Source organism: Poecilia reticulata, linkage group LG11, assembly GCF_000633615.1.
Source record: "Poecilia reticulata strain Guanapo linkage group LG11, Guppy_female_1.0+MT, whole genome shotgun sequence".
In the NCBI taxonomy this organism is placed as follows: domain Eukaryota; kingdom Metazoa; phylum Chordata; class Actinopteri; order Cyprinodontiformes; family Poeciliidae; genus Poecilia; species Poecilia reticulata.
Window position 1 is genome coordinate 21,939,584 of NC_024341.1, and position 26,687 is coordinate 21,966,270.

The 26,687-nt window shown below is 38.6% G+C and overlaps 1 protein-coding gene and 1 long non-coding RNA gene across 3 annotated transcripts in view; one reads left to right on the forward strand and one right to left on the reverse strand.

Annotated features, from left to right (window-relative positions):
* Positions 1–20: 20 nt before the first annotated feature.
* On the reverse strand, positions 21–11,632 carry LOC103472736 (uncharacterized). 2 transcript variants are annotated; one of them, XR_534917.2, is made up of 3 exons: positions 11,398–11,631; positions 6,434–6,597; positions 21–70 (listed from the first exon to the last, which is right to left on the reverse strand). It is a non-coding gene; the product is annotated as an uncharacterized LOC103472736 (long non-coding RNA). The 2 variants fall into 2 exon arrangements; XR_534918.2 differs by lacking the exon at positions 21–70 and adding an exon at positions 5,809–6,075 and having other exon boundaries at positions 11,398–11,632.
* casq1b (calsequestrin 1b) overlaps positions 9,219–26,687 on the forward strand; it is a 17,674-nt gene continuing 205 nt past the window's right edge. Inside the window, exons 1-11 of the mRNA XM_008422558.1 lie at positions 9,219–9,604; positions 21,623–21,716; positions 23,277–23,377; positions 23,539–23,650; positions 23,758–23,831; positions 24,971–25,101; positions 25,238–25,283; positions 25,406–25,460; positions 25,579–25,679; positions 25,806–25,880; positions 26,452–26,685. Of these exons, the coding sequence (XP_008420780.1) occupies positions 9,365–9,604; positions 21,623–21,716; positions 23,277–23,377; positions 23,539–23,650; positions 23,758–23,831; positions 24,971–25,101; positions 25,238–25,283; positions 25,406–25,460; positions 25,579–25,679; positions 25,806–25,880; positions 26,452–26,685 (1,263 nt within the window). The 5' untranslated portion in view covers positions 9,219–9,364. The remainder of the gene's footprint in view (positions 9,605–21,622; positions 21,717–23,276; positions 23,378–23,538; positions 23,651–23,757; positions 23,832–24,970; positions 25,102–25,237; positions 25,284–25,405; positions 25,461–25,578; positions 25,680–25,805; positions 25,881–26,451; positions 26,686–26,687) is intronic.

The following is a 26,687-nucleotide window of genomic DNA, read 5'->3' on the forward strand; positions in this document are numbered from 1 at the left end:
TTTCCTTCAGACTGTTTAGTGTGATGCTGTAGAAGATCAGGTGTTCATCAAGAACTCTCTGCTTCCAGCTCTGCTGCAGAGAGTTTACAGAAAGAAACATGTATTATAGGAACTGATCAATTCACCTGCTAATACAAACAAATATAAATTCAATCAGGGATTTTTATTTATAAATATCTGGTTCATGGTTTTTGTTCTGATTTAGTTCATAATTTATGTTACAAATATTATTAGTCAGAATAATTAATAATTCTTTAAGCTGTGATATGGAAAGAAGAATTACAGAGAATAAACTCAGTAAATATGTAACTCTTGATTGTAAATGAGGAGAAAAAGGTTAGATGTTCAGCTCTACTCTGTATGCTGTAGGTGGTAAAACTTTGATAATCCTCATGTTCCTTCCTGCTCCAAAACAGCACAGCTTAAGTCAACTTTGCCCACGTGGCAAATACGCAGAAATATAAGTTGGCGACCAAACCAAGGTTGCCTTGATATAGTGATCCTAATTATGAAAAATGTTTCATCTTTCTCCAGTCTCTCCTAACTCATCTAGACAACTAGTTCACTTGGTTTTTGAACCACTTTACAAAATCAACTGCTCCTCCTCTTTGACCTCTAGACCTTTGAGTCCTCAGATTCATGGGTGAACTGGTCCCCTCAGGATTGCTATGGGGATGAGGACCCAAGGTTCAGTTCAGGTCGCACTCATCAAAATCTTTAGACTTTACATCAGCTGTGCTGCAGCTTCGAAGATTGTATGTTCCTAAGTTTTGTATGTCTCACCATAGCTTAAAAAGGATTCTGACTGACTCAGTGAAGCATATAGATACTGATTGTGGCAGACTGGCCATTGGAAGCTTGCAAGGGTGGAAAATGCAGCTTTGAGGTGGAACTTAGTGAAAACAGGTGGAGTTTGTGAGAGTAAGTGTTTAGATACCCCAGAATGGTTGCCATGGGAGATTTGAGGATTCCTCAAACATCCATGAAAGATTCAAAGCAACACTCCTGGTATGGTTTTGATTATGTAAATATTGTAAAGTTAAAAAAGTTGATTTTGCATAATACCGCATCAGTAAGAATTTATAACTAGAGGTTCTACGGGTAAAATCACAGGTTCTACATGTTATTTTACCTTTTATGTGTATGAGTATAAAACTGCAAAATGAATACACAATATGTTCTTTCTTGATTGAGAACATACAGTAATTATTAAAGATTCTTTTTTGCTGTGTGTGTGATTTTATACACACCTTGATTCCAAAAGCGATCAGGCCATGACTTAAACTTCAGTATTTTTCTTTCTGGTTCAAGTCAACCTGCATCTTCTTTAGTCACACACTTACTACAGCATGTATACACATCCTACACACACCAACTGTTCGGTCTGAAGCTTGATCCCTCGGTCTGTCAGGGTTTTGGTTACTTAGCAACATCTCATATTCCAGTCGCCGACCAACTGTCAAAGAGTCTCTTCATAGTGACATTTATTTGCAGAGGGTAAATTCTGTCAGACTGCTGAATCGAGCATAACGTATAAACTGAAATTGAACCATTTTCTTCTGTTCAGGGACATCTGCCATTAAATATCCTTAAAATGAGCAGAACCGTCAGTGGCTCTAATTATGTGCATGCCTTCTCTAGACCCCTGTGAATACAAATAGTGTGAGCCAGTGCGGGTGAAGTGACACTAGGGATTTTTTTCACCGCTGCTTTTAGTGAAAAATAATGTGTTTTTTTAGAAATAGTCAGCAGCCTGGAGTCTTTGGATGTCTTGGCAACGCACAGCTGCAGTTCCTCGGGAGGCAATTGTTTTCCAGATTTGATATGTGAAAGAAAACAAGAACATAATAAATGTTCACTAAAGTTTCAGCATCAGTCAATATATGATTTTTATTTTGACAAGACTGAAAAAATATGCAGAAAGTTTATTCTGCACTGGTATTTATCACAACTGCAGAATCCACCCTCAGTCAAAAGTTCAAGTTCGAACGTTTTGGCTCCTTGCACTTTGCAATGAATCTTCACCAGAGTAAGGGAGCTTAATGCTAAAGACTTATAGATATACAGTGAGAAGAACAACAGGCGGGAATTTGAACCCAGCAGCACAAACACTGCTAACTGCTAGGTCTTGCCATGCCACCTCCAGATCACTGGTCAGGATTCTGGTCATCCTTTGCAAGATCTCAAGAGATTGATCGGCTAAAGCTATTCTCCTGCCTACATTCCCCAGAATGCCGTGTGGTTCTGTATAGCAATTCAGTGAAATTGTCAACATTCTATCAGACGTATTACCTACTGATATTGATCACACGATTATCGCAATAGACATTGTTATTGTTTTATTGCCCAGTCCTGTAATGTGTTAATTCAGGTTCCACAGTACCGTATTTTCCGCACTATAAGGCGCACCTAAAAACCTTCAATTTCCTCTAAAGCCGACAGTGCGCCTTATAATCCGGTGCGCCTTATATATGGACCAATATTGAGCCACAACAGGTCTAGCAACTACGGTAAGCAGCCGTCGGCTTCATTTTCGGCCATAGAAGAAGAAGCGTGCGGTGCATGCTGGTATAGTTGACAGAACGCTGGTTTGTTAATAAAGTTTAACTAACCTATCTACCTACCGACCTGATAATCAGGTCATCTGCAGGTCATTTAGCACCACGTTCTCCACGAACATGCTGTGCGCGAACGGAGAAGGGTTACCATCATCCGGCCACGCCCAGGCCCAGTCGCGGAAGGCTCTCCTCGCCGACCAGAGTCTGACTGTTTTGTTGACATTCTTTATGTCAACAAAGTGGCTTTAGACATTCATCAGGGGTGCTTCGATTAGGGTTACCAAGGGACCACCCCCTATACATTTAAAGCCGGGGGGGCGGGGGAAGAGAGACAGAGACTGTGGCGGCAGCATGTTGGTTGGTCTGTGTTACCCAGAAAGCAGTTGGGCACAAGATCGCAACACCAACACCGTGAGTGAAACGATGACTAGGGCAGCCTACTAAATAAAGTACTCGGGGACCACTTCTTTACACATGTGGATGTGCAATAATGGAGTACGGCAACCCAAACTGAAGCGTCTATTCTATGCGACTTATAATGCGGTGTGCCTTATATATGAAAAAAGTTTTAAAATAGGCCATTCATTGAAGGTGCGCCTTCAATACGGTATATTTAATGTTTTATCTAATCAGAATGTCAAAAAGGAGCAACAACACTGCAGCTAAGAGCTGCATGGACTGAAGAGAGTCATTTTTTCAGGTTTTATGTCTTTGAAAAATATTCAGAGTGGCTGTGGAATCATAATAAATGGAACATTGACCAACATATCTGTATTCATGATTTTTAAGATGGCACTGATTAAATTGTAATGTTTGTCACTGGTTTCTTTATTAGTGACTGTATGCTGTCTTTGTTACTTTACATTTTTGTGTTCTTATGATGTAAAGCACTTTGAACTGCCTGGATGCTAAAATGTGCTATACAAATAAACTTGATTGATTAATTGATTGATTGAAATTTGCAGGTCATATGCCATGTCAGGAAATACAAACTATTCTCTCCCTATTCCTGATTTTAAAGAAACAATGTGACCTTTGACTTACTCAGAGCCACTGCAAACAAAATTCAATTACTTTTCAGAAAATGTCATGGCTAAACTGACAAAAATTTCATATAAAAAAACTATGAAATTTTGTTGTGTTTTTCTTCCTTCTTTGGTGGTTTGCACATGATTTCTAGATGGATACACAGTAATTATCTCCTGCCACAAATCTTTGGGTGTCTCTTTTTATGGATGCACATTTGAACATTAGAGCAATTGTCTGCCTTGTTTTTAAATTTCCCAAACTTTTGCCATGCTAGTGTGTTTGCATGTGTCAGCGCTGGCGACAGTGTTAACATTGTGTGAAAAGAGACACTTAGCAACATTTCTGACAGCATACGGAGCGTGGGCGTAGGACAGCGAGGGTGTGACAACCAGGCCCAGACCGGTCGCAGTGGGAGGTGGGAGTGTGTGTGTGTGCGTGTGTGTGTGCGTGCGTGCGCTTAGGGAGGCTCGGGGGAGGGGGGGATGACTGACTTCAGCCCTGATCTGGCTGATTATTCAGATCTGATTAAAGTGTGAGTCAAGTAAACATTTTAGCGAACATGTTACATCTTCTTTCTGTAAATTGGAAGCAAAAACAAGTATGTATGCAGTTGAAATGTATGTTTATCTTTCTGCCGTTTTTCCATTTTTTTTCTCCCCAAACCAAAGTAAAGAAGTCTCAAAAGTACTTGCACTATTTGAAAATGTTTTCATTTTCTTACATCACATACAGCCACATAATTCAGTGCATAATTTTGAAGTGAAAGAAAAATTAAAATTTTTCACAAATAAAAGTCTGAAAAGAGTGGCGTGCATGCCCATTTACTCCAGTATTCTTAAATAAATATAGTCAATTGATTATTAAAGGAAGACGCCAGGCAGGAAAAAGGTTTTAACACGTCTCATCCTTTTAACATTTCATTAAGGTCAGTTCAGTCTGTCTACTGACATTTTGAAAAAAAGTAAAGTAAAACCTTCAAAACAGGTCATCTGCTTAAACTGTGAGATTAGTCTTTAATCGTAAATCTGGTCTTTATGAAGGAGAGGCAGGATAAAGATATTGTTGAAATAAAACCAAATGAAATCCTGAATGCCACAAGCCAAGTTGTTTCCATGGCAAACACGTGGGAAATGGAGCACTGGTCCAATTAGATCAAAACCTTTTGGTCTCCAGTCAAAGCAGTTTGTGGAGAAAAACTAACTCAGGATATTAACTTGAATATCCTGGTGGACGACCAAGAAAATAAAGCTGGAGCTACAATGGAATGGTTTGGATCGGAGCATATCCATGTATTAGAAAGGATTAGTCAAAGTCTAGACCCGTTTCCCACTCAAAATCTGTGGCAAGACTTGAATATTTCTGTTCACAGATGCTCTCCCTCCAATCTGACTGATTCATTGAGAAAAACATCTTAAGTCGTGGAAAGCTGACAGTCATACCTCGAGACATGAAAAGAAAGGTTTTTAACTCAGTTATCAATGAACTTTTCCATGTCATGCATCAACTTCTAGTTCCACCTCCTAACTATGCACTGCTTTGTGTTGATTTACCAGAGAAATTCGATTATTCTTCATGGTTATGATATGACAAAATACGAAAATGTTCAAAGATTACAAATGTTTTTCGTAGGCATCATTGACAATATGTTAAGGTTGGGGCTGTTAAAATAATCACATCCACTATTTGCGTTATTTTTTTTTTCTACTTTGATGGAATGAAATAAGTTAAACGCAACAATTATTTTAAAAGGAGTGCCCCCCCCCTCCGTGTTGCCGTACCTCACTTTTGTTTGCTTATTCAAACTATCAATGGATATAAAGCAATATCTGATAAAACTTAGTCATTTTCATTGTTTCAAGCCAAAAAAATGAATGTATATAATCACTTTAGCTAAGTTACATTCTGTATTTTTTTATACTAAATTTATTTTAATACTTTTAAACAGTATGTCTGAGAAAAAAGCAAAAGTCCCTTGTGTCATTACTTAGTTGATGCCTGCATCCATCTTTAAGTGACTAATTGTTTTTTTGTTTGTTTGTTTTTTTTTACTGATTTGCAATTAGTTCATTTTTATCAATCCATTAACAGCTCTTATTTAAAAAAGTCAAACGCTGGAGAGATTTTAAGGCTTTTTAGTTTTCTGAAGCAAACACCTGTGTTAAGTCAGGTTTTTATTTATATCTTGGTTGCATTATGCTATTGTGTATGATATATGATTCTGTGTAATCCTCTAATGGTATTAATTAATTAATGCTTGGATATTGGGTGAAAAAACAAGACAAATGTGCTGTTTTCATTTTTCAGCCTGCTATTATTTCTCGTTCACCATCATTTTTAGCATTTCTTTCATTCTCTCTCACTATATTTCTTCCTCTTTTTTTCCACGACACCTTTCGCCTGCTCCCCCCGCCCCCGGAGCTTTTTGTCCCTGTGATAGAGCCTTTAGATCTCGTTAGCGTCCAGACGCCGCATGTGGCACTTTCACCCTCTGAAATGAGAGAGGAGATGTGGTGGACGATCTCATTTTGAACCCGGTTTGACCGAATTAAGTGCTGAAGGCGGTTAAATAAAAAGGCACTCACGTGAGCATAATAACCCAAAAACCAATGAATTTCTGACAGTTTTCATGTACATTGCAATAATAATATGAATACTGTATTGTATTTTTAATGACAAATGTCAAAGAAGAAATCTTTCACAGACAACTTAAGCATCAGTTTAAGTCAGTATGTGCTTATTCCGGCCTTTTTTTTTACCCTACAACTCAAAACCCAGTTGCCGTAGCAACAGCAGACACAGTTTAATGACCTGTACATAAAAACCACACAGATGTTATTATGACTCACCTTGCTTCTGAGTTTCAAAACGCGCCGAGAGGAAATGAAGAAGGAGCTGTAATTGGGCGAATGTGGGTCAATTGGAGCTTCTGCCAGAGGGGGGAGCCGTTTACCATAGAGGGGTAACTGCCGAAGGGCTCCGTTAATGAAGAAGGCATTTTGATACTTCCTGCCTGTTGCAGTATGGAGAGAGAGAGGGAAAAAAAGCAGCTGTGAGTGACAGCAGAAGTCTAATGAAGCCATTTTCACTGATGATACACTGAGGATGGAAGCTGACTGTTAAAGAATTGGGAGCGAACTGCTTGTCAAAATCTGCTAGAATGTTCCCTGATGAGGCTTTGACAAATCCCGCAGCCCGTCTTCTACCGTCTTCTGTCCTCACTTTTCAAAATGTTTAATACAGCGTCGGTAGGAGCACTCAAAGGCTTCCAGTCAGCAGAATAGCTCTGCACCTCATAAATAAGAGGAAGAAACAGTAATTTGGTGGATTTGTTAAAGCTGTTAAAACACCGTCTTTGAGTGTTAGAAATACATTTACAAATCCATAGCCAATTTTTTCCAAGCTATTCTTTCACCAATAGCTCGCGTTATTGGGAAAAATGTATAGTTTCACAATATGCTATTTTATTAAAAGATGTTAAAACTAGATGTTCTGGGTTGAAAATCTAGAAATAAATTAGCCAAAAAGAAATAAATAAATAATAATAATAATAATAATAATAATAATAATAATAATAATTTGTATTATTATTATTATTATTTAAAGATCAGGGCTTCAGACAAAATTACCAAGCTTTTTCCTCCATCCAGTAGTTTCACAGGTCTGAGGTCAAGAAATAGGTTACAAACATCTCAGCCAAAAACAAAGCATAGTTGAACTGTCACAACATGCCTTTAAAAAGAAAACAATATTGAGTGTAGACACATTTACATATTGTTTTTTGTATCCTTTTTAAGTTCCTAGACTTTATGTATTCATACTTGAAATTTGTATGCTGTGAAAGAAACTCTTTGTGCACACAAATTTGGCCCGTAAAGCTGATTCTTTATCATGGATAAAGTCACAGTGTCAGAGCAGCTGGTAGCGATGAGCTTAAACTTACAATCATAAGAAACTCCTCACAGTTCATTACTGAAGTACTTTGAAGTCCTTTGGGAGTTAATAAAGCGCTACACAAGTACAGGTCGTTTCCATACCGTACATCTATGTGCTGTTTTGTTCAACCCTCTCCGTAACCTTAAAGACGATTGTAAGCTAGCTGTCTCGCATGCTAATAGTAGACATTAGATGGGGTTAATTGGACCCTGCAAGCTTTTTACCCTGTGCGCAGTCCACTAGGGTCACACTGATCACGCCTCCACTTTTACAAGGTATGTGGTTTCGGGAATTGACGGTCTGATGGGACAACCGCCCCCTCCCGCCCCCATTCCCACCCTCACCTCTTCCCCACTGTCCAACTGTGACATCTGCCACACTCCACCTGAGTGTTGTGCTAAGACCGGAAGAAGAATAAATCCACTTTTGGGGGCGGACACCTAACATTCGTGTGACTCAACAACAGGATAGGTCCATATTCAACCCAAAGCTGTGTTGGCTGTTTTAAAGCATATTTCAAAGAACTAATGAAATCAAAGAGGTGTGTTTGTTAAAAAAGATTCCCCTCACATCAGAGCAGTTTATAAACCTCCCGCAGTGACTCAAAGGTTTCAGAAGTTGTCTCATACAAAGCCAGCACACTGTGGTGACGACCCGCCTGTGAAGCAGTGCCCAGCTCCCTTGTACCCCTTGCAGGCATTCAGATAAAAAATAAAACAACAACAACAAAGAAACATGGATTCAGATCAGCTCATAACGCGGGTGAAATCAGCCCTCTGACGGGGGAAGAAAACAGATCGGATTACATACTGTTATTAATAGCCACCCTCTCCCCTTCTCTCATTATAAATTCACAGCTGACAGTGTCCCCCTCTGTCTGTGACATGCTCTGTGTGACTACTTTGTTAGGTCTGTCTGTTTTTATCGTTCAATTTTCAATCTCTTTTCCCCCTCAGGTTATAATAAACTTCACACTTTGGTCCAACGGCTGAGCAGGGACAACATGACACTGGGAGGCCATTATCTTCTACTTCAGTCCAAAAGGGAATGTGACTACAAAGCCTGCCAGAGCATTAACAATCAGAAGAACGTCAGTTGCACTGCCATCACACTGATTGGTGCTTTTCTTTTGAGTTTGTTAATAAGCCAGTGGTTTGCAGATGCCCCTGGAAACAATCTTATTTCTGCAATTTTGAGGGAATGTTGATGTCTCTGTTTTTGACATCGGGCTCTCAAAAGGCTTCATCCACTTTGATGTTGCAAGGAATTTTGTAATGCCATCATCTTAAGAAGATGACTTTTGGACTGAGTTTCTTTCCTTCTATTGTTACAGAAGCTTCAGTTTGTTTCTGTGAAATTTTCAATAGGGTCTCGTTTGTCTTCTTCCTGTCATCAGTTCCTTCTGTCTTAAAAGAAATTCAACTGATCCACTAGTCTTCGTACACCCAACAGTAACACGGTCACTTCTCATCTGAACAGCTTCAAACAGGTGTCAGTGAGGCCCTTCTAGTCTTTAAACGTACCATGTGATATTTCTGACCTCCACTCACAAGTCCCCCCACTCTTGCCCCTACTTTTTTGGCAACTCCATGTCCTGTGGACAAGGGTTGTCCCACCTAGATAGTCCCACCTCTTATCTTTGGTTAGTGATGTCAGCAAACCATGTGATATTCCTTTTATAAAGACAGTATCAATGTCAGACCTTCTCTTCTCCAGCTATTTGGGACAGGAATTGGACGTACTCTCCCATTAGGGGAAAGTAGAAACCATTTTAAGTGCTTTCTTGTCCTCCAAAACTCCCTCACCAAGAGGGCTTTGAGTTGTTTGTACTGCTAACAATCACCATGAAGTGGACATGGGTGTTTTTAGGGTTCTACTTCCTCTCTTTGGGAGCACTGTCTTTGGGAGAGAAGGGCTTGGAGATCCCCGAGTATGACGGCAAAGACCGTGTCCATACCCTCATTGCCAAGAACTACAAGTCCATCATGAGGAAGTACGACGTAATGGTGATCTACTACCACAAAAATGTGGATGGGAATCGAAGCGCCATGAAGCAGCTTCAGATAGAGGAACTGGCTTTGGAGGTGGGTCTCTGTTGCAGCTTGAGAGCAAATGAATCCGTGATGTGTTGATGTCAATGGTCAAGACAAGAGGAGGGACGTTTTGGGGGCTGGTTTCAGAGGGGGAATTTGGCTTTAGGTTATACTTCCTGGATCATTTGTAGTTTTTTTGGAACTACAAACTAAGATCAAAAGAAAGAGTATATTGGACAATCCCATCGTCGGCTCTCTGGTCTGTGGTTTGGTACACCTAGTATTAGATTTTGATCATTTTAGAACGCAGCAAAGAGCGTATCTATGAATTAAAACCATAAACCTGAGGAAGTGCATCCTTCCCTTCAACCATCATTGATGGTTTGGACGTTCTGCTATGCAATAGGTAGGTCGCTGGTTCGATTCCTGGTCCGCCCGCTCTTGTCGTCAGCTTGCCGTCATCAGCGTGTGAATATTCCCTTTGAGATTTCAATTTGACATATAAATGGCATTACAAATAAAATAGATTATTATTATTACACACTTCTTTCGGGATATTTGTAAGCAGAAATCATGTTTAGTACCTTGGTAAGGTACTAAACAAGGTACTAAACATGCTAAGCATAGTTGTCAACTGATATGTCAATGTCAACAATAAAATTTTCTTTTATCTTCTCCCTCAGTCTGAGTAACTTTCGCCTGGAAGTTATCAAATGTATTAATATAGAATATTGTTTTACACAGTGCTGTGGTGTTTTTCAGCCAGCTACTTATCTATGTAAAAACTTCAGAGCCACGCAGTACATCAGCAGATAGAACTAAAACAGAGATGTTGAGGGCTTTGAACAGTGTTTTTTTTTTTTTTTCATAAATACATCCAAAGAGCTCTTTTATCACAAAGCCAGAAATAATGCACCCAAGTCCAGCACTCTGCCAGTACACCACAGCAACCTGCTGCCTTTCCAGAATGGCAGTGTCTCCTTACATCAGCAGAGTGTAGCTTACACTGGGCCCTCATAAGTCACCTCTGTAAATAGCCTGAGACAGTCCTGCATGCTGAGCAAGAGACTAAAAGCTCTCGTGAGACAGAGTGAAAGTTCAGAGCCATATTTCACATGGGCAGTTGGACCTTCCCTGTATCTGCTACCACATAAACGCTGCTGTGTTGCTAAGATGTGTTACATTATCCTGTGGGTGTAGACTGAAGTCCCAAACCACTTACAGTTACACACAAAGTTGTTGGGTCCGATCAATTTCCCAACAAAGCTGCCAAGGTGGAGAGAGAGAGTGAAGAGCAGAGCTCTACTGTACTTTTGCTCTTCCTGACTGCCTGCCAGCTGTGGCTATTCATCCAATCAGAGATCACTCAGAGGGGACACTTAAAAAAGCTGATCATTGACACCTAAGTATCCGGAAGTATAAATAAATTAATTGCAGAGCTCAAGGACACATTACACTGTCAAAATATTATTATTTAAAATTCCCTTAATAATAATGATGATAAACTTCTCTGGTCTCTTCTTTAAAATGCAACATTTTTAAAAAATCAATCACAAACAAAAAAAATATATTTTTAGCAGATCTATGTGAACAGAGATTATATAAACTGACAAACCGCTCATATGGTTCAATTATGCTACATTTAAACAATATAGTTTACTCCTTGAACACTTTACATCAGCATTAAACCCCGCACTATGCAATAAACCAGCCAACATTGTGCTAATTAGCTGCCTACAAAATCACTAGCATTTTCATTAATTTGAAAAAAGAAAAAAAAAAAAGAAAGAAAAACACATGTAAAACAACACAAATATAGCTTAGCTTACAACATTCAACATCACCTCACCACGTTGGGCAATACTCCAAAACGCAAGTTAGAAGTAGTTTTAAGGTTAATTTAACTTGCTTGCTTTAGCTGAAGGCGCATTCGTCAAGTTTTGGACTTGAGAATTCGGGAAATGTCGCCGTCCGGTGCTGCGGTCATAGCAAGGCCTGGATGCGGGGGGACTAACGTGAGGGCGGAGCAGGACAGGTGAGTGGGGCGGGGGTGGGGGGGGCACAATACGGGATATTTACGGGAAAATAATAATACGGGAGCACGGCGAGAAAATGGGGTAGAAAACGGTAGTTTCCCGGCCAAAATGAGAGACTTGACAGGTATGTGAAGGCGACATAAAACACTTTCGGTCAGCCGTCAAGTTACGTCCGGTGCGCTACTGTAGAGCACTACTGCATCCGCAACTAAAAAAAGTCTATCTATCATGTAAAGCTGCTTTTATGATTGACGGTAAATTACGGTACTCTTAGATTTGAATAAGAACTACGTGTGTAGATCTCTAAAACCCTTACGCTTAAAAAAAATGCAACTGATCAACATTCTCAGCATTTGAAGAAAAGTAGAACCTCACATACTCTTTGTTCACAGCAGAAAGCCCACATAGTGGACTACTTTTTGACTATGATTTTAAGTAGCACACACCCCCCCAACATCCCGAAAGCCAGAACATAATCCTTTTCCTCATGTCTCAATGGGGACAGAAAAAAGCAAAGAGGCTTTTTTGTTTTTTTCATTATTTTCAATGTAGTCCTGAACTGTTTTCTTGTAATTTTAAAACTGATCTTTCAGCTACAGTAAAAATAAATAACTAAATGAAACAGAGATGTGATTAAAGATTCTAAAAAAAAAGTGAAAGGACAAAAAGGGAAACTCTTTTTCAGAAGGTCATTTTTCTTTTTAGCTGCACAACTCACAGCTTTCAGCTTAATTTTGTTCTTCAGGTGTTACCTTGAAGGAAGTTCTAAATTGAGAAATTATTTTTATTTTATTTAGACAACAGTTACATTCAGGTGAAGTGTTTTCCTTTGCTGGCAGGCGAGACAGGCGTTCAGTCTTCTCGAATTTGTTCCATACTCCCTCCCTCCCTTTTGGATTTGAGGATTAGTAAAAAAGCTTTAGCCTAATTAATAAAAGGCTTACAGCTACACTTTGCTGGTGAATGTCAAATCCCAACAGGGCTCACCACTGTGATTGCATATTTTTTAATCACATCCAGCAAAGACTGCTGCTTACAAAAACAAAAGTCTGTTAACGCCTGGGTACAGGGCCGCTTCTGAAATTGATCTGGGAAATGTGTCAGGCATCAAATCAAAGGAAAGATCAAATATCGTCCAATACTGTCTTTATGGAACTGTGCTAAAGACATAAAACTTCACAGAATCTTAGAAAAAAAAAACTGTACCAATTGTGTGAACACATCTGAACAACTAATCAAAATTAAATATAAGGAATTTCTAACTTCAACATCAAAACGTTAAAGATTTAAGTGCTTCACTACACTCACTCTGCATATGTTCAACTTTCATTTCTTTTGTTCAGAATAATTTATAAATGATCCTTTTTTCCCCCCATCCTAACTGTGCTTCAGCATTTCCCTCCCATCTCTCTCATATGTATCAGGGAATATCTTCGTATCATTTATTCATGGGAGTAAAATGTCAAGGAAATGGGAGGATCAGAGTGCGCCATGAAAAATTCAAATGTGAATCTCTTGACTTTGAAACCCAGACGTATAGCTCCTCGTTCCACCCGGAGCTGGATATGAATAATGATAACGCTTAACGTCAGAATGACGTCGCTGATGATGTGTAGCTATTGGTATTTTCAAGTATTAACAGATGCATGTTGCTGTATGATCAAGTAAAGTTGTCATTACAAAAATAAACCCAAAATTAACCTTGCATCCATCAGCTATTTGTATTTTTTACTAACTATTTGGCTTTGGAGGGGCTAGTTTGCTCACAGGAATATGAGAAAACCAGAGAGGTTTGGTATTCTGCTCTCTGCAGCCATAGCTGAAAACCTGAACATCAACTACCAGGTTAATAAATCCCATTAAGGCCCAGGTCTCAAATCTCCGCTTGAGTATTTTTGCTTATTTTAATTGTTAAAAAAGGTCTTTAAAATGTCCATACGAGTAAATAATTTGGCCCATTTCTCCATAACAACTGGAACTTTCAATATCTAGCAGTTATTTACAATTTACAGTTAAAGTGACCATCACAGTTGGAGACCGTGCAAAAATCTCTGGTGGAATTTTAAAAAGGCAGGCGCAACACTCAAACGCATTCATGTAATTGAGATCTTTGTACATGAAGGGTGGGCTATTAATCAGGAACACTGCCAGCAGCTGGTGTCTGGCCATTAATCACATCTGTAGTCGACTTTAACTGTGTAACACTGCTGTACTAAACACTACAGATACTTGTCATAAAATGCTTGAACAGTTTAAGGAATGCTAGAAGTCATTGAAAGTGAAATTTTGGGTTTATCTGCATCCAAACAGCAGCTCGATTCTATATTTTCCCACTAAACTTAATTTACAGTAGGATTTGGATAAATTCATGTTCATCCGTCTGCAGTCAGCCTCTGTAGCCTTCAAAGTAATCTGATGTTGTCATTTTTACTGATGGTAAATCGTATTAACACGACATATAAAATCTTGACAAAATGTGATTAAAGACTTTGCTGTAGCAAACCAACAGGAATATTATTGTTACTTTTAGCTGTGAGATCTGCAGCTGTTGACAGTATTAATTAACTCATAGTGGGAAACAAACAAGCCCAAGAAGGTCTCCGTCTTTACCGTCGTCTGGTTCGGTTTGTTTGTCTCTTTGAACGATTACTCAGAACGTTTGGATTCCAGTCTTTGCTACATTCACTATGTAAACCTGGACCTGGTTACTTGAGTATTTTCTTCCCCTGGTGTCTGATTGCTCTTGTTTTGTTAGTTTTTACCATGATGTTCCCCCCCGTGACGAGTGAAGATGTTCCCATTTAAGCCCTAAATATCCCAGCTTTCTCAGTACCCCCTACGGCTAGCTAACACCTAAATCACTGTGTGGACGTGGGGACTCACAGGCCTCCAGTCAATTACCCAGCTTGTTGTGATCTCACACGCCTGCTTGGTGGAATCAGGAGAGATTCTGAGTCTAGAAGGTAAAACTGCTGTGTGACAGATCAGTAATTCCACTGATTCCTCTCCTAGTTGACTGTTATCTCCGTTCAACACTTGATAAATATAGAAACAGAATAGAATAGACTTTATTGATCCCTAAAGGCAAATTGCTTGTTAGTTGACAAGTTACTCCATCCAAAGTCTTAAATATTAATAATAGAAATATAACAATATGAGATCAGGTTGTTTTTTTTAAAAAAAGTATACAGTACATTTTTCTTTTTTCAAAATGATCTCTAAAGCCACTTTAGCATATTTTCTCGGTGCTGAAGCGTGCTGCAGTCGTGATCTACATGGGTGTTTCTGAGTGTCTTAGATTCTGTTGTGACTGAATTTTTCATGCTCACCACAGTGCAGTGTTGTGTAACAGCTCAGCGTGGCGCGTCGTGACGTTTTACTTACTTACTAATTTACTGACTGGCTGTGGAGGAAATGCACACTGAACTTGTGACTTTAACCGGACCCCGGGGCACACGCTGAGATGCAGCGTTCCCTTGGAGAAACATTATTTAGAAACAGAAATCACACTTGAATTTTTCAGTTGCTTCCATTTGCACCCATTCACCCATCCATGGATAAAAACATCAAGGCGTATCTTTGGGATTTTATGTGACACGTCAGCATAATTGTAAAACTTCTAACTTTATTTTCATTTTTGTTATAAAAATTAGAAAAGCAATAGCCATATTTGTACTGAGTGCTCTTCTCTTTACAGTTGTTGCCCGTTCTTCTTTGCAGAATTGCTCTGTATCAATCAGATTGAATGATGAACGTCTATTGATCTATTGAGCATCTTTTCCCCTATCATGAGATGAATGGTTAAACCTGACCCATCTTTCAATTGCATGCCACAATGACAAATTAACTTATTATTTCAAGAAAACCACAAAAAAATTATATTGAGAAAACCATTGGGAAATTAGGTCATTATCAAGAAAACCATCGGGAAATAAAATTGTCTTGAGAAAATGGAAAATTAAGTCGTTATCTCTAGAAAAACGATTGGCAAAAAGTATGAGTAAGAAGTCCACTCTCAGCTTCCGTACTTCTTCTTCTTCTTCTTCTCTGAAGAAACAACTAAGCACATCATTATGCCGTCACCGACATGTTTTTCTGAAGATGTTTATCATTTCTCTCATAAAACCCCCCCAAAGCATTATTTTTGGTCTCCTCTGATTGAAGCCAAACTTCCAGATATTTGTTTTTCCCAGCATGCTTTGAAGCAAACTTACAGGACTTCACAGAACTGGCTAACCTCTGAAGGAAGCTGTTTAGAGCAGATTTTATTTAGAGGTATTAGTGTTAACATTTTTCATATTATTAAGACATGAACAGTTTTCTTTCCAGGTCAGAATTTTGCAATATTTTGTCTTGGCCTGTTATAAACAATCCCATTGAAGTACATTGGCGTGTTTTAGGGTAAATGCGACTAAAGTTCAAAGGTTAAATCACTTTGAGTTAAATCATCATATTTTTATCAATTTTGCTTACCTCTGCAATGTCAAAATGTAAATTACTTACTATTACAATGAACAAATCCAAACTTTGTTTTGAGGTTTAATATGTTTAAAATGCATTTGTAAACTTTTCTGACCCCAAAAGTTTTGACTTTGGTTTCCTTTGGAAAGATGACAGCTGGCTGTTTTCCGCACCTTGTGTAAAAGCTACAGCTGGTTGAGTTTGTGTCCCTTGGGTCAACCCTGAGTACCTTACATCATAGGATGATGCACACACACACGCAAACGTGCGTGAGTCATCGACTTCTTTCTGAAAAAATCTAACTAAGGAGCCATGTGTAGAACCTGGTAAAAACTCTTGTAGAATAACTTGTAGAATAAAAACAACAAAGCAAACAGATTAGTTTGGCATTTATTGACAGAGCATACCGTATGGTGTGGCTGGTGAAAATGCTTTAATGTTTGTGTGAAATGCTTACACAAAATATAGCTAAAAATGATAGAAAAAATTGTGGAGATACGCGATATATTGACACCAACATCAGTATCGGCCAATATTGTTAATTTTTTTAAAGTATCAGTATCGGTCTGATAAACACAATATATGATATGAACAACTGATATTTATTTTTATTTTGTTGCTGTCTGTTTCTGGTGGGGTTTTGTTTCCCAAATATGTCGAAATAGTAGTGAAAAACGCATACTATCAGTAAATATTGGTTATCGACCATAACAACAATATTAATATTGAATATTGGTATTGGACCTAATTTTTTTATTGGTGTATCCCTAAGACTTTGTGTTGTCCTTTAACTAAGCAGTGTGGAAATGTAGTCAAAAGTGAGAGATAAACATCTGATAATGTCTAACCATTGTTCAAAAGTTGATCAAACGGACTAGCCAAGCAATGCTTTCAGTAGAAATGCTGAGGATGAACTTAAGGCCACATCCTCTGCCGTACTGTGTGTGTGTTCTGTGGACTCTGCGCGTACTGTCCGTGTAAGGTTGAGATTTCTTCGTCAAGTGTAGTGATTGCCTACATTTCTCATGGCAAATTCCTTCATTTCCCACAATCTGAATGGATACAAGTAGGTTTGATGAGCCTGTTGGGCGCCTAGCCTCGTTTTCTCTCCCTCACAGCAGCAACTGCACGTTAGGAAAAACTGTGTGTGCGGGCAAAAGAACCCAAAAAAAACTTGGTAACAAGCCCTTATGTGTTTTATTGCTGTGTTGTTATATGGATTTATTTCTCTGCTCTCTGTGCGGCTACTTTTCCCTACATTATTTTTCTCAGTTTCCTCTCTAACACGACATCTGTTGAGTGAGTGTCAATGAAGCTGATCAAGAATTAGATGAATTTGTGATATTACAGAAGGACCTGTACACATGTGTGTTATTCAGGCCACTTTGTGGCATTTGAATGGAAAGCAGAAAGCAGTGTTCTGATCACTTAGGATAAATCTTAAAACTCAGAGTGAGAGGTCATTATTAAGCGTTGTCCAGTTACAGGTGCACATGATGCCAGAAATGCAAAGCCCACCTTGGTCAACATGTCATCCAGCAGCCAAGTGCAACGAGAAGCCCGGATGCGATTTCCATGGCTCACCATGACACTCAGCTCTCCCATTTTCTCACCTGACATTTTGGCAGCGGGTGGGCTTTGGGGAACACTGCCAAGATGTTTACACTGCTGACCTCTGACTCGGCTCCAATCGTCTGGATGGATCCAGTGATCAAGAGGGGAACGTGTGAGGATGTGAAACGCATCGGGAGAGTGAAATATTCAAGAGACGAGGCAATTGTTGAAATTTTAAAAAGTTTAAGGGATCACTCTAGGTGTCGACGTTGAGGTTTTACATCTTAGTCTCAGTTGTTTTCCTCTCTGATCTGTAACGACAGCCCCCTCTGTCACCGCTCCCACTCCAGCGACTCGGTGTTGATGTTCTGGCATTTTTCAAAATCCTCTTAATTCAAAGTGAATAAAAAGTAACACAGACGTTTTGTTGGGGACTTTCTCAACACGCTTTACTGACGAGAATCTCCGATCCCTCTAGTAAAGATGTGAAAAGCCTTAAAATAAATTCATATTACACTTTATAAATGTATTCAGTGAGGAAAAAATTGCAATGTTAACAAAATAATTGGTTTCATCCAAATCAGGGCTAGGATAATTCCGTTGGGACCCCTGCTGTTCATACTGGCCCCTTTTTTTACTAATGAGGCAGTGCATGGATAAAAAATAATAGCCATGTTGGAGCGCATACGGAGAGAAAATCCTGTAGGATTCAGGCCTGGGACATGAGACAGCCATGGTTGAACACTGATTTTTTTTTATCTTAATCTGGTGGAAGATTATTAAATTGTTACTTTGCTTGTTCTTTGGTGGTAAATAAATGGAATTTTGCATTTAATCTGGAACATCAATCTGACCAAAAGACACATTTCCAATTAAAAACTATATCTGGCTTCAAGTGTGTGTGTGTTTGTAATGTTGTGAAAGAAAATGTTTTTGCATGGCATGCCTCCAAAACAGCTGGTTGGTATGCAGATATTGACCAGTGGTTGTTATGGAAACGTGGTGACCTTGTCATGCCACTCCTTGCTGTGGTTCAGTTACTGTGATCTTTAGACGGGGAAATAAAGTAAATGAGTATTAATTGAAAGTTCCAAGAAACTTAGATTTACATCTCTAACTTGAAAATGTTGAGCAAAAATGATTTTATTTTTTTATTTGAAACAACTACGTTAAAATTAGTAGGTTACAGTTTTTCCACAACATACAAAAAAATTCAAATGAAAATTTTTATTTTTTTTAAAGTCTTTTCTGTGTGAGAAAAATATGACTGCAATAAAAGATTAATTCCCATCAAGGCTCTCGGTTTTAATGTGTTTTGACTTTTTGGGTTTGACAAAATATCTTTTCATTCCTCTCTTCAGATGCATATTTTTGCTGTTTTTGTTGATTCACACAAGGTTGTCGAGTTGTTTTGTTACGTTCAATGAATCTGTTTGTTGTCGTCTGTTTTGTGGAAAATGACTTTTGGCTGCTGTAATAGGAAAAGTGTAGAAATGAGGGAGCAAACGATTGTGACCAAACAGAAGTTTTGATGATACAAAACATAAATTAATAAGCAATTATTTCAATTTTTTACATGAAAATCAAAGTACAGTAGATCAGTAGTTGAGTAGTTGTGGTGGGGGTTGAACAATGTTAACGAATAAAACAGAAAGTTTGTAATAGTTACAAAAATACTAATGCTAATGAACCCTTGCTTAAAGCCTGTATAAATCCATAATGAGAAAACATTCTACTTACATTGTTGTGAAAAAAACAAAACAAAAAAAACTGTAGAAATCTGAAAAGGAGGAAATACCAAAGAAAATAATGCGCTAAGACAACTTCAGTTTGTTGGTGTGTTGGTGATCTGTGGTGGAAAGCCAATCAGTCATTTTCTTGATCGTCAGTGTGGCCTTGTTTTGTTCCATTTGTTGTGAACAAACATGGAGGCTATCCGTCCACCTAATGGCTCACCCTAAAGTGTTGCCTTTCGTTGCAGTTGATCACAAGCGAAGCAGCCGTAATCTTTCAGGTACGTCAAAGTTCGCCTCGTGTGTCGAGTGCTTCCGAGCCGGGCCGTGACATACGGGCTCTCCTGCTGTCGCAGTCTACACGCTAACTGTTTCACTTCTTCGTCTCCTTGACTGCAGTTTAGTTTAAAAGGAAGTGAAATGAAGTAGCAACCCGCAACACAGACCAGTGGAGGCTGAACTGCTTTCAAAGTCCAGTAGCGGCAGCAGCTTGGGCTGTGCAAGTTTAACGTCAGATTTGTGAGAAAAAGACAAAAGTAAGGATACCCTGTTTGATAAAGCACCCGTCTAATACATTAACTGCTTTCTAACATGTCCATCCATCCTTTCACCAATCCATGTAACAATCACCATGAACATCAAAGCATATGTCACCCAAATCAAGAAAAAATCAATTACCTTAACATGGTAAATGACCATTTTTTAATGGTAAGACGTTTTAAGAAATGTAGGGTGCTTGATGATGTAAAGATATTTCTATACGCTTGTTAACTCATTTTTAAAGAAGGCATACTTAACATAACTAACAGCAGAAATCCAGGATTCACCATATCTAATTAGCGTTCTCATGATCTTTTGTTTTAATTTGGCTTCGTTTCATTGTTCGGCCCAATGCTCCATCTTTTGAATGCTACTTGTCAACGTGAAGCCTTAGTTTGCTGATTATTTTCCCTTGAGTTCAGGTTTCCTAACTTCCCCAATTAGTTTAAAGGTCAGTCTGTATCCTTTGTTCCCTGCCAGATCATTGTCTTCATTGTTTTTCTTTCAGCCTCTGCTCCTTGGTTGACTGATGTAAATCTTCATGGATTATTATCATTATTTATTTGCCCCATTGGGTTCTTGCCTTTCCATAACTCTTTTTGTTGTTGAAGATGTTCAGTTTTCTCAAAACAGCCAGCTCCTACTTGTTATTCTGTGTCTGCAACCTCCATATTGATTATTGCCTTGTTGTAAGTTATAGGACAGAGTCATCTGCAAACCCCTTTAGCTGAGCAGCTGTAGAATCTGTAGAACCTTGGATCTTTGGCGGACAGGTTGCTGGGATGTTCCCAGATCAACGGTCTGAACCCTGACCATGTGCAGTTTTGCATAACTCTGTTCATAACAGAGAATGTAGTGATTGATACTTAGGTGAAAATAGATTTTTCTAAAGACTCAACAGAAGGCCTGAGACAGACGTACTGAACATAATGGGTCTATAAAACAAAAAAAAAAAAACTTTTTTCTGATTTGGGAGAACATAACCTCTAACATAACCTCTAACTTAAATAAATCTTTTTTTCATAAAAACACTTTCATGGATTCATGGTGATAATCAGATTTGATCTTTTAAACAGCAAATTAGATTTGTACCAAAAGAATGGATGTCTGTGAATGACTAAAAGATCGATTTTAAAGACAATCTGCAAAGAGCAACTTAAAACATAGTAAAACACTAGAAATAGTCTGCAGTTATTTGTGCTTTTGCTTTTGGGCAAACTGCGGTTCACATTGTGAACCCACTTTGCCATGCTGCTTTGCAAAGTGTTACAATGCTTCAGACGGCCTTCACACCAATGACATTCCTCACATTGTTGAGATGATTTTAGATTCAGAAGTCTTAAATATCATGTAAGACAATGATGTAATACACTATATGAATGATCGGGTATGCTGTACATATCTGTATGTGTGTGTGTGTGTGCATGCGGGCAGCATTACCTTTGGCAGGCTGCGCGCTCCTATTCTTTCCAACACACCTGTTGCCGTCATCGTAGTTGGACCGTGTTCTGCCTGTCTTGTTCTTGTGCCGGTTCTGTTGTCTCCTTTGACTTCCTGCCAGGTGTTGTGTTTTGGTTTCGCTTAGATTTAAAATGTGCAACGCAGAGCTTCAAACCGCTCCTTCAAATGTTGCGAATTGAAAGGAAAACTTCAAGCTTTTTAGCTCGATGTTGAAATGTGACTTTAATTGAATTTCGCCCAATTTCTCCCACCTGCTGTTTTTGTGCCACTGTCTCTTTGTCCAGCTTGCGGCCCAAGTTCTGGATGAGTTCGAAGACGAGGACATCGGGTTTGGTCTGGTGGATGAAAAGAAGGCCTCTGCTGTTGCCAAGAAGCTGGGTATGCTGTTTGGAAACACTGCTGGGGGAAAAAAAATCATGTTAAACACAAAATGAGTGTAAATGTCCTTGAAAAGCATTTACAGAAATTTTACTTTTTAAGTTTTGTATTGGTATAGTCACAATCTTAAGTGTTTTTTTTTTTGTTTGTTTGTTTTTTTTATATAAGTGGCCAAAGCAAGTTGAGCATACTTATAAAGTGAAGGGAAGATAATAAATGGTTTAAAGACAGTTTTTTAAAAAAATATATAAATAAAATCTAAATTTATCATAGTTATGTTTAAGTCATTCAGAATAAGAAATTTAAAACTTTTAGGGGCAAAATTGTCAAGTTGAAAGCACTTGTTGGCCACTTTAAAAAAGAAAGAAGGAAAGGAATGCATAAATTTACAAGACATTTATTATTTTACTTATCTGCTCAAATAATAAACAAATGAAGATTTTGTAGAAACAAAATTGGTAGATATTTTTCAGAAAGGAGTTCTGTACAGTATTGTAGAAGAGGGCTGAATACATTGCACTGTACACATCAGATCTGTTAGGGTCTGTTTTGTTTTTTGTTTTTTTAAAGCATAACCTTGTATTCTTTTGCTTCAACAAATATGGATTCAATCGTGCTGTTTCTTAAAAAATGACCATGCAGTACAAGGACATTTGTGGTAGTAACTCAACAAGACTAAAGAGTTTTGATTACATCTAGAAGCCAAGTGTTATTGTCTTGATTTTTACTTCATGAAAGGACAGTCAAAGCAATTTCATTCAATTTCAGATTAGATGTTATTATTATTTTTCTCATGATTTACTAGAAGGAGGTATGGAAGGAAAGGAAGGTAAAGAAGACCAGGTGGTTTATGGACCAACAGTGACATCAAGTGTTTACCAATGATATGACACTCTGTCAGGTGTTGAAAATGTCCCCTCCTTTAAAATATACAAAACAAAACTGAGTGAAGAAATCTATAAACATGCATAACAAGCTCCTGAGAAACCAAACACTTAATATTGTCCTCAAAAAAATAAAAAATTCTATCATAATTCGTTCCGGATATTTGACTTTGCTTTGCAGTAGAGCTCATTCAAATTGGTTTAGTTCCTGACACAAACCCAGCTTTTAGACGTACTTCTTAGATTCAAGATACTTAACGTTGTTTTACATTTTACATTCCAAAGGTAGTTTTAGGGTCATTGGTTAGAAATGAAAGAAAGTAGTGCTGTTTCAGATTTGTTACTCTAAAGCTAAACTGAAATTTACAGGTGCTAATGGTTTTATTTTCAGAAGAGAAAAATATTGATATACTGTTTGGTCTTATGTCTTGATAAAAGTAAAAAATCCCAAAATAACATAAAACTTGAGCCCATATTACAAAAACAAAATTCTGTCCCAAAATTAGAAGAGTTTAAAAGCATCATTAAGCTAAAAGACAGACACATGAGGGATGGATTTGACTGAGAACTGAGGAAAAACGACCTACTCTAGTTGTATGAATGGAAGCTATTCCAATCTAGTAAGTAAATATTAAAAATATGATTTTCTCACAGATAAAATCTTTTTTCTCACCAGGTCTGGATGAAGTCGACAGCATCTACATCTTTGCAGACAATGAAATAATTGAGTACGATGGAGAGCTAGCTGCAGATACCATTGTTGAGTTCCTGTACGATGTAAGTAACGTTAGCGGAGATAAACCCGACAGCGTGGGTAACAATGTTTCCAAAGGTTGCATGTAGCTGAGCTCCACTGTTTTACCACCAGCTGTGATGAAATGGATGTAAATAATGAACAGCAAGTGTAAGAGTCTCTTGTGTTTACTTGTCTGCTGCAGGTGATTGAAGACCCTGTGGAGATCATCGACAACGACCGAGAGCTGAAGGGTTTCTACAACATGGATGATATCATCAAACTGGTCGGCTACTTCAAGAGCGAGAGATCTTCCCGTACGTCAAATCATTCATGAATTAAAAATGATCCACATTCTGAGCTTCAAGCTTCACATTTCTGCGCCAAGACTGGAAGTGTCTTAACTTTTATTTCGCTCTTACAGACTTTATAGAGTATGATGACGCAGCTGAAGAGTTCCATCCCTTCGTCAAATTCTTTGCAACATTTGACCCTAAGGTCTGTCCAGATTTCTTGTTTTATGTCCTTCTATAGCCATGTGTTTGTCATTTGATAAACTTGAAATTGCTTAAAACTGCATTCAATGTTAGATCTACCAGAACAGCATAACTGAAAAAAAGTGACTTTTTCTATGCTGACCTATTTTACTCACGTTTAAACAAACCATTGTGGATATATTTTTGAGGACATTCCTGAGAATTACAGCCAGATCTAACAGCATTTAGTTGCCGGTTCTCTTCTGTGGATTACTATGGAATCCTTTGGTGATGATGGTGCAAAGAAGGGTTTAGCATAAAATCAAGAAAATTCTGGACAGCCTTTCCCCATCCTCTTCATGAGGCTGTCATATGAAAACAGTGTCTTCAGTCTGAGGCTTTTTCAAATTTGTTGTAATACAAACCGCTACAGGAGATCTTTCCTACCCACAGCCATCATCCTCTACAATAACAGATGAAATCTCCATGTGGCTGGCTAAGGCTCTAAACAACCCGCTTCTTGTGCTTTCTGTGACCACTTTCTCACAGTCCTTTCACAACGGATTTGCATTCTGAGCGGAGAAAAACCAGGTTGTGATCTTATTTACACAGAGGACGTCTTGGTTTGAAGATGTATGAATCCCTGGCATTTGTGTAAAACTAATCTAATACTTCGTTTTTTTCTGATAGAGAGTCTGTCAAACTTGAAATGTTGGCAATGTAGCAGAGATCGAGACATGATGTTGTTGTGAAAGCATCAGTGTGTTGTGTCTGTATCTTAGCAACAACAGAACTGATGACGTTGTCGGTGACAGCCGAGGGTGAAATGTAAGCAGCTGCCAAAATAACACTGGTGAACTCTGTCAGCAGGAGACATGGAAGGAAGCTTACTGCCAAGAGTTCAGTCCATTGCTGTTCGCAACGTCCCAGATAGATGAAAGCTTTAGGTAGCTTTGATGCAGGAGGAAAAACAGGCATGGAAAAGGCAATTTTACAGAAAGATCATTTTATTAAAAATGTTAACAATGGTCTTGATCACAACACCTTCAGCCATAGTAGTTGTTTCTACCTGTATTCTTAACAATGACTTTATTGTTTGTAACTTCTAATCGCGTTCAGGCGTTAGCGTTAATTCAGAATAAATTTGACTTTGCGCTCCAGATTGCCAAAAAGCTAAAGCTGAAGATGAATGAAGTGGATTTCTACGAACCCTTCATGGGAGAACCCGTCACCATTCCAGGAAAGCCTTACATCGAGTCTGAGATCGTTGAATACATCGAACAGCATGACAGGTGGGCTTCCGAATGATTTTATTCAAAAAGCATTTAATACTAATGAGATGCAACATCATGCAAGAGTCAGATATCAAACCATAAAGAGAGTAGTTACAGGAACATGTGTGGTTATTATGTAGTTTTCCTGTTTCAGACCGACTTTGAGGAAGCTCCAACCACACAGCATGTATGAGATCTGGGTAAGAGAGATTAAATATCTGCATACAGTTGATCCATTTAATCATTTATATATACATAAGTAGTATATTCTACCTGCTCTGTAAATGTGGAATACTTCTAGAGTCTGTTTTTGTGAACACAGGAAGACGATATCAACGGAGAGCACATAGTCGCTTTTGCTGAAGAGGATGATCCAGGCAAGTCGCTTCTTAGCACCTTCTACTTAGTTGGTTTAAGGATTTATTTTTCTATATCTACAGCCACAGAGTAACAGTTATTAATTAAATGAGTACGTGTTGACTTAATTTTCTCCAGATGGTTTTGAGTTTCTGGAGATCCTGAAGGAAGTAGCGCGCGACAACACAGATGACCCCAACCTCAGCATCATTTGGATCGACCCAGACAATTTCCCCCTGGTGGGAAAAAAAAAAACTTTTCCTAGATTCATTTTTGTTGTCATAATCCAACCTGCATTAATTTTTTTTGGATCAAGTCACATAAGGATTAATGTCCTCTTCCTTCTTTCTGTCTCACACTTTCAGCTGGTTCCATACTGGGAGAGAACCTTTGGCATTGACCTTTCGTCTCCTCAGATTGGAGTCGTCGACGTTAAGGACGTAAGGATTTGCTCGTACCCATACAATCTGTTGCCGGATGACAGGCCCGTTTATTAGAAACATCCTGTTTTGCCTTGAAGGCTGCCTTTACTGTTTCATGGTTTACATTCAATGAGATGTCAAAAGCTTCCCTACACACAACACTTCTGCTGATTTGTTAGCTACGCTTACATTACAAGACTTTCTTGTTGATCCATATCCATGAAGAAGTTGTTTGATTCAGATCTGATGCCTGGGGAGGCAATCAGAGTCCAGGCTTGGTGGCCAGTAGCCGTCTGCATACTCAACCTTTTAGTGAGAGAATTTTCTGGTTTGGTCAGAACCATCATTTTCCAAACATCTTCTTCAAAACACAGTTGAAGACAGATGATGTCAATGCCTCAGACTTTTAATTTGCATAACTTGTTTTGTTTCACTGTTTCAACAGATGAATAGACCTGTCAGAACGGCAAATAATTTGAATTAATCATACTGTCGACTTCCAGTTTACCCATTGATTATCATGTTTGTTGCCTGTCAGCTGTACTAGTGAGCTACAAAAATCTAGCGGTGATGTATTTGTGTTTGGCAGGCTGACAGCGTGTGGATGGACATGGATGATCAGGACGACATGCCGACGGCTGAAGAGCTGGAGCAGTGGATAGAGGATGTTCTGTCTGGAAAGATCGATCCTGATGATGATGATGAAGATGACGACGATGATGAATACGACGACGACGACGATGATGACGACAATGATGAAGACGACGATGATGAAGACGACGATGATGAAGATGACGACGATGATGAAGATGACGACGATGATGA